This window comes from Rattus norvegicus, unplaced genomic scaffold, assembly GCF_036323735.1.
Source record: "Rattus norvegicus strain BN/NHsdMcwi unplaced genomic scaffold, GRCr8 scaffold_2, whole genome shotgun sequence".
In the NCBI taxonomy this organism is placed as follows: domain Eukaryota; kingdom Metazoa; phylum Chordata; class Mammalia; order Rodentia; family Muridae; genus Rattus; species Rattus norvegicus.
In genome coordinates, this window is record NW_026947414.1 from 90,208 (window position 1) to 98,185 (window position 7,978).

At 43.1% G+C, this 7,978-nt stretch overlaps 1 protein-coding gene across 1 annotated transcript; it reads left to right on the forward strand.

Moving 5' to 3' along the window:
- Positions 1-3,205: 3,205 nt before the first annotated feature.
- On the forward strand, positions 3,206-5,267 carry LOC134484815 (isopentenyl-diphosphate delta-isomerase 2-like). The gene is made up of 3 exons (XM_063280710.1): positions 3,206-3,347; positions 4,332-4,424; positions 4,753-5,267. Exons 1-3 carry the CDS (start codon positions 3,206-3,208, stop codon positions 4,983-4,985), a joined length of 468 nt encoding a protein of 155 aa, XP_063136780.1. The 3' UTR covers positions 4,986-5,267.
- The last annotated feature ends 2,711 nt before the right edge of the window (positions 5,268-7,978 follow it).

Here is a 7,978-nt window from a genome sequence, read left to right on the forward strand (position 1 = left end):
GCCAGAAGAGGGTATCAGATATCCTAACCTGGACTTTGATGGTTGAGAGAAGCCATAGGGGGTGCCAGGGAACTGAATCTGTGTCCTCTACAAAAGCAACATTTGAGTCCATCTTACCACAATCCTCTTTTGTCCTGTTTATGACAGTGCCTCACTATGTAGGCTACGTTAGTCTTGAATTCCTGATCCTCTTGCTTCACCTTCTGGAGTGTTGGAGTAACAGGTGTATTCCACTGAACCAGGCTTGTCAGTGATGGCAATGCCACTGAATTATACAAGCTATAATATGAAACTTTCTGACGTTACTTACTAAATTATCTCACGGCATCATTTTCCTACTGTTTTGAAGTATAGACATATGTTTAATGTTGGTTGTAGCACCTATAACATATCATCTATGGCTTCAGCTTTTGTCAATGGTCTATTACCTGGTCCCAAACACAGATATTTCATGAACTCTTGAAAATACTTCTCTTGGTAGGATGTTGAGTTTTATTTACAAAAAAGAATTCTAACTTCTATTCTGCTCTCATTGTTTCTGTCTTAGTTTTTATTTTAAGCTGGGCAATCTTTTAGAAACTGAGTGATAAAGCCCTCTCATCAGCTACAGGAATTATAAGTACGTTACTTTTAAGTGAGGGTTAACTTTATGTGGGAACTTACAATACTAACCTCAGGTAGGAATCAAATGTTATTTCTTTGCGTATCTATGAAATGGTTAACCTATCAACTAGAAGAAATTGAAAATCACCTATGAGACACACCTCTGGGCAGCTCTTGGCCGAGAGTTCCAGACTGAATTAAGAGGGGTGGGGGCGATAGAAAGACAGCTGAATTCCTCTTTGTCCTTTTGTTTTGTTTGTGGTGTAACCAGCTGCCTCACTTTCCTGTCCACTCATTTAAACTCCTTTGTCACCCCACCTTCCTAGCATCACGGGCAGCCTCCTCAAACTGCGAGCTAAATAAACATTCTTTCTTTAATTTTCTTTCGTCAGGCATTTTCTCATAGAGACGAGAGATTGTCGAGGGAGTTCCTGGAAGAGATTAGCACTGGATTTGTAGATTAAGTGGGAGAGGTGTCCCTGACACCGGGCTGGCCACTGTCCATTCTTCAGAAGGCCTGCCTAGAATAAAAGGGAGGAGGAGAAGCCCATGTCTCCACTGCACTGAGAATTTGGTCGACTGCCCTCCGACGGAAGAGATCTCCCTTCAGCAGGTTTCTTTATATTTAAATCATGTATTTATGCTCTTCTGTGATCTCCTACTATGCACATTTTTATTGTAAAACAAGAACTTCTGATAACGTGATAGGACAATAATATGTCAGGAAGATAAAATTTTGCATTTTGATTTGTCCTGTTTTTTGTGCATGTCTTTCCCCAGGTGGATACTTACTAGTGGTTCGGTTGTGTCTTGATTCCAACCTTATTTCTTTTTTTTTTTCTTTTTCTTTTTTTTTTTTTTTTTTTTTTTTTTTTTTGGAGCTGGGGACTGAACCAAGGGCCTCGAGGTTGCTAGGCAAGCGCTCTACCACTGAGCTAAATCCCCTCGGTTGTGTCTTGAAATGTGTGCTATTATATTAGTATCCAGAAAGGATTTTTCTAAGAGAATCTTACCCTGTTCATGAATGTATTTTTCTAGCTCTTTTATACTTCCTTTGTTTTTTATAATTTTGCCCTGTTCCATGGCACTGGAGATAGTTGATGCCTGGAACATTTGTTTAAGGGTTGAAGAAAAGAAGAAGAGAACAGATTGCACAAGGAAGGCGACAGGATAAAGTGAGACACAGAGAGACTAGGGCGAGGCTTCCTGTTCAAAACACTAAGACTTGGAGACCTCCTAACTGTGGCCTTTTCACACCCGAAGGTCCCAGGTCAGCATGGACATCACCGCTACAATTTCCAATAGCCAGGAGTGATTAGTATCTTTCACTCTAGAAAGTCCTTTGTTGAGGAAGTCGTCAATATACTTTTTAAATTCTTCCTCCCCACCCCTCTTGGATTTTTGCTCCATTCCATGCTCTGAGATCTAGCTAAGCAGCCTCTTCCCCGAGACAATGATTTTGTAGGGAAATAAGAGGATGAGGATGGACAGCAGAAGTGAATTACAAAGTCTTTAATGTGACTGTTTGCTTCTCTTACTAACATACGTTTGCTGTACACAATAATGGGTCTCACTCTGACATTTTCTATACCTACATAAGGAATTGACTGTATTTACCCTCCCTCTTCATATTTCTTTAAAGAGGGCAAAAGCCGGGCATAGGGACCCGTGCCAATCTTACCGATCCTTAGGAGGCTTTTGCAGAAGGCTAATGAATTAAATTGATCCCAACTTGGATTACATAGAAAAACTGTCTTGGACTCACAAACAAGAGGGGAAAGAAAATAGAAACACTTGGTCAAAACAATTGTTACTGACAATATGTTCTTAGAAAATCCATCTGGACACTGTCAAGGTTTGTATATGCTCGGGCGAGGGAGCAGCACTATTAGGAGGTGAGGTCCTGTTACAGGTGTGTCACTGTGGGTGTGGGTTTTAAGACCCTCATCCTAGCTGCCTGGAATCTAGTATCCTGCTAGCATCTTCAGATGAAGATGAAGAGCTCTCAGCTCCTCCTGCACCATGCCTGCCTGGATGCTGCCGTGCTCCCACCTTGATGATAATGGACTGAACCTCTGAACCTGTAAAGCAGCCCCAATTAAATGTTGTCCTTACAAGACTTGCCTTGGTCATGGTGTCTGTTCACAGCAGTAAAACCCTAACTAAGACAGACACTAAGAGGGAGACACTAGCCTTTCTATGGGTGAACATGACTTTCTGGAAAGACTATATAGAATGTCTCCAGGTCTGTTCCAACCGCCAGGCCTTCATTTTGAAATATGTCACAAACAGCATTACATGTACTTTTCCTCGGTATTCATTCATTTTGTGGAGATTTACCTTTGGGTCATCTTTGAAAAGACTCAAGGGAACTTGAGGGCTATGTTCTCACTCAGAAAGTCATCAAGAGGTTCTCTACAGAAATATACAAGTGGAAACACACATGCCCTGTTGGTACCTAACAGCACTATTGCGTCCGTAGATAGTGTTTTTTGTCATTGAGGGATGAAGGTGTGTGATGACCTTGGAGGTGTCTGATAACAAATAGCAAAACAGTAGATGGTGCTACTCTTTTACACAGGTCGGATCACAGCTAGTAGACATGTCTGATGTCACTGTTGACTGGATCGATAAACACCAGCTGGAGCGTTTAGATGAGATGATGATTGTTGTTGATGAAAACGATAAGGTCATTGGTGCAGACACTAAGAGGAACTGCCATCAGAATAAAAACATTGAGAAAGGTAGTTTTGTTTTGTCTACTGTGCAATAGTTTCTCCCTCTCCCTCTCCCTCTCCCTCTCCCTCTCCCTCTCCCTCTCCCTCTCCCTCTTCTTCCTCTCCCTCTGCCTCTCCTTCTTCTTCCTCTCCCTCTCCCTCTTCCTCTCCCTATCCTTCTGTCTCCTTCTCTCTTCTTCTCACTCCCTCTCCATTCGTTCCCTCTTCCCTCCCTTTCTCCTCCTCTCCCTTTTTATTTGATAAAGAGGCAAAGATTAAAATGGGGAGCTGACTTGGACAGAGGATTGTCTGTTAAAACCATCCACTATCAGAATTCTGAACCTTATAGGCAGCTGCGCACTTCCCTCTAAAATCTTATGGGATAAGAATCCTGTGAGGATCAAAAAGAATTCCCCATCCTGAACCTCAATCGTGTTTTCAAGCCCTATCACAGGGGGTATTGGATTATGTAGGTGTTATTTGATTGTTCTGAGACAGAGTCTCATAGTGCAGTCCTAGCTGGTCTGAAACGTGCTAGGAATTACAGGCAGACCTGAAACTCACAGAGACCTGCCTACCTCTGCCTCAAAACTTCATGGATCTCCAAGGCCAGCTGAACGTACCAATTTCTCCCAACTCTCCTTTTTCCTTGTCTTTCTTCCCATTTAGACATTTCCCCTCACCTCCACTCTGTCACTTGACTTTAAGTGTCCATTTGATGCTCAGAGTTGGTCCCAAATCTATACCGACGTCTCTTTTGTCCCAGTTACAATAATCCTGAATAAAATCTTTGTGTGCGGATTTTGCTTCGCTAGCATCTAGATCTGGTTTTCCCTCACAAGTTTGTCAAATAACTTTTAATAACTAGATGGTATGAAACCTTGGTCCTATGAAGCATGCAACTGCTAGAAGCATCTAGGTCTCTTTGGAAACATGGGGATTGAAGACAGGATGCAGGCAACCGTCACAAGTCTGTCACGCATGCGCACACGAGGACCTTTGCCTTTTCAGGGCTGCTGCACCGAGCCTTCAGTGTTGCTTTGTTCAACTCAGAGAAGAAAGTTCTGATTCAGCGCCGAGCAGACACGAAGCTTACCTTCCCTGGTAGGTTCACAGTGGCTTAACAAGAACAGGCCTACGCGATTTGATTCAGTGGAATCTCCAACACAACTCTCTCTTCTCTCTTTTTCTTCCTCGCTTCTTCCCCTCCCAAAGAGAGAACTGTGCTGGCTTGGTGTGATCTGTCCAGGAATTTCAACTAACACTTAGTTTTTCAACTAAGAACACCACAGCCCTGGAAGCAAGGACCCTGACTCCCTTCCTTCTCTCCTCTCTCATGCCTTGATGATCCTGTGAGGGCTGCAGTTCTGTTGCAACTATTGTATCTCCAGGGACAAATAAGAATATTGTTTCTCATGTGTATTCTCTACAGGGTACTATACCGATTCCTGTTGTAGTCATCCACTGAGTAATCCTGAAGAAATGGAGGAGAAAGACGCCTTGGGAGTGAAGAAGGCAGCCCTGAGACGGCTGCAGGCTGAGCTGGGCATCCCCCAGGACCAGGTACCCATGTCTGTGCCCCCTGGCCTCAGCTCACCTGGGGCTGTGAGAAAGACGTGGTGGGGCTTGGGGAATTCAATATCTAAGCTAGGTCAAGTCTACTGAGGAATATGGCTTTTGGGAAAACCCTGAGGTTTCCCAAAATATGCACTGAAAAGAATGTCTAGGATTGGCTGTGCACATCCCTTCATTTATCCACTGGAGCAGGGGCTTGAGAGGGGATAGATATTTTCCACAGAAAACTGCTGAGCTTGCATGGTGATCTCTGAAATAAGGGGTGGAATAGTTTCTTCTTTAAAGGATACAGGCCATTTCAATGGGTCTAAGTAAGATTTAGTTATCTAAATTAAGGTATAGGAAAATATTAGCCAACACTCTCAACAGCAAATGGACAAATGAGTGAACCCGAGTTCATAACACAAGTGCGAACAGCCCGTAAGTCTGTAACGTTCTTTGTCCTTGGGGGAAATATAACTGAAGAACTGAAATACACTGAGGTTCTGTCTTATTACTATCAAAAATGGCTTCTTGGGAAGAAGGGCAAATGCTGACAGAGATGTGGTTAGAAAGAAAGAAGCCCTCTTATTCTGCTAGTGGGGTGTAAACTAGTGTATCCACCATGGAAATCAGCATGGAAACTCCTCAAAAAAAATAGAATGAAGACTTCTATAGGAAATACTTATTATCTCTTCCTATGTGAGAAGCTACTCCCACCTCTGGACTTTGACTTCATCCTTGACTTTGGACCTACAAAAAAACTATAAGGTTTCCACACTAGTACAATGTCTTTGGAACCAAAAGTGGTAGATTTCAATGAGACATGGAATAAAAGCCCAACTGACCGAAGCCATCGTGTTAGAATATGTCAAGAGAGCAATGTGGAATGACCAACTCTTACCTGGGCTTTATGAGTGGTCTACCCTAAACTTCGTAGAGAAAGAGTTTACAAAGGTACAAGGTGGTTTGTCTGGTTTTGTTTTGGAAATCATGTTGTACATTGGTACAAGAGCATCCTGGAGTCTGAGAAACGAATCCTAGGCAGACAGTGGTAGCCAGGTTAAGATTAAAGGGATTGCTTAAATAGGTGTGTCATTACCCAGTTTAGTAAAAAGGATAAATTGACAGAAGCTGATTTGGCAGAAAGAGCAGAGCCAAGGTTAGACACGCGGCACCAATCCATGGTTTAACTCCTTCAAACCACCCTTTCCCAGAGCTGCTCCAAGAAATCAAAATGACTGTGGTGGAGAAGACCGAAACCAGACAGAAATCCACAGGGTTATTGACTCCTTGGCTCACGCTGAAGAGTTTAAGGGACTTTTTTCTCTTAAAGTTTTTTTTTAGGGAATCTTGGAGTCTCCCTTTCCAACTGAACAGGGGGTTATTGCAAGCAAGAAACTTCATGTTTATTAAAAAAAATCAAATTATCACCACATAGGAAAAAGGTTCTAGGTGGACTAAAAGATAAAGAATTTCAGTGTTGAAAATCCATATAAGTTCGTATACTAAAGTGATCATGAGTATCCCCAACGGACAACAGCAGGCCCCTTACAGTTCCTGCATTGCGGAATGCCATATTACTTGCCAAGAGAAACCATGACATGGCAAACATGTATGACTTACACCATGCTGTGTCTACTGGTTTACCGCATAATGACTCAGGAAAAGAGGACTCTCATCCACAACAAGGGCCTGGGAGCGATTATGGAAAACACGCCAACACTACTTGGACAATGACTTTTGGAGTAAGTGGTAAATTTGTCCAACGTATCAACACAACTGAATGTCGATCAGCATTTTACCAGTGCTCTAGATAAGGCCTCTGAGTCCTTTGTAAATTTCTGAGGACTCAAGTCTGTTTGCAAAGTGCATGAAGCACTTGCCACGAGCTGCGACAACTGGCTAAAGAAGTCAGCAAGGAGTAGAGAAGGCAGAGGAGGACAGATTAAACAGCTCTGTCACCAATTAAATCTATTGATGATGTCTTCCAAGTTTTTTTTTTATTAACTTGAGTATTTCTTATATACATTTCAAGTGTTATTCCCTTTCCCGGTTTCCGGGCAAATATCCCCTCCCCCCTCCCCTTCCTTATGGGTGTTCCCCTCCCAACCCTCCCCCCATTGCCGCCCTCTCCCCCATAGTCTAAGTTCACTGGGGGTTCAGTCTTAGCAGGACCAAAGGCTTCCCCTTCCACTGGTGCTCTTACTAGGATATTCATTGCTACCTATGGGGTCAGAGTCCAGGGTCAGTCCATGTATAGCCTTTAGGTAGTGGCTTAGTCCCTGGAAGCTCTTGGTTGTTGACATTGTTGTACTTTTGGGTCTCGAGCCCCTTCAAGCTCTTCCAGTTCTTTCTCTGATTCCTTCAACGGGGGTCCTATTCTCAGTTCAGTGGTTTGCTGCTGGCATTCGCCTCTGTATTTGCTGTATTCTGGCTTGTGTCTCTCAGGAGCGATCTACATCCGGCTCCTGTCGGTCTGCACTTCTTGCTTCATCCATCTTGTCTAATTGGGTGGCTGTATATGTATGGGCCACATGTGGGGCAGGCTCTGAATGGGTGTTCCTTCAGTCTCTGTTTTAATCTTTAGCCTCTCCCTTCCCTGCCAAGGTATTCTTTTTCCTCATTTAAAGAAGGAGTGAAGCATTCACATTTTGATCATCCGTCTTGAGTTCGTTTGTTCTAGGGATCTAGGGTAATTCAAGCATTGGGCTAATACCCACTTATCAATGAGTGCATACCATGTATGTCTTTCTGTGATTGGGTTAGCTCACTCAGGATGATATTTTCCAGTTCCAACATTTGCCTACGAATTTCATAAACTCGTTGTTTTTGATAGCTGAGTAATATTCCATTGTGTAGATGTACCACATTTTCTGTATCCATTCCTCTGTTGAAGGGCATCTGGGTTCTTTCCAGTTTCTGGCTATTTAAATAAGGCTGCGATGAACATAGTGGAGCACGTGTCTTTTTTATATGTTGGGGCATCTTTTGGGTATATGCCCAGCAGTGGTATAGCTGGGTCCTCAGGTAGATCTGTTTCCAATTTTTCTGAGGAACTGCCAGACTGATTTCCAGAGTAGTTGTACCAGTCCTGCAATCTC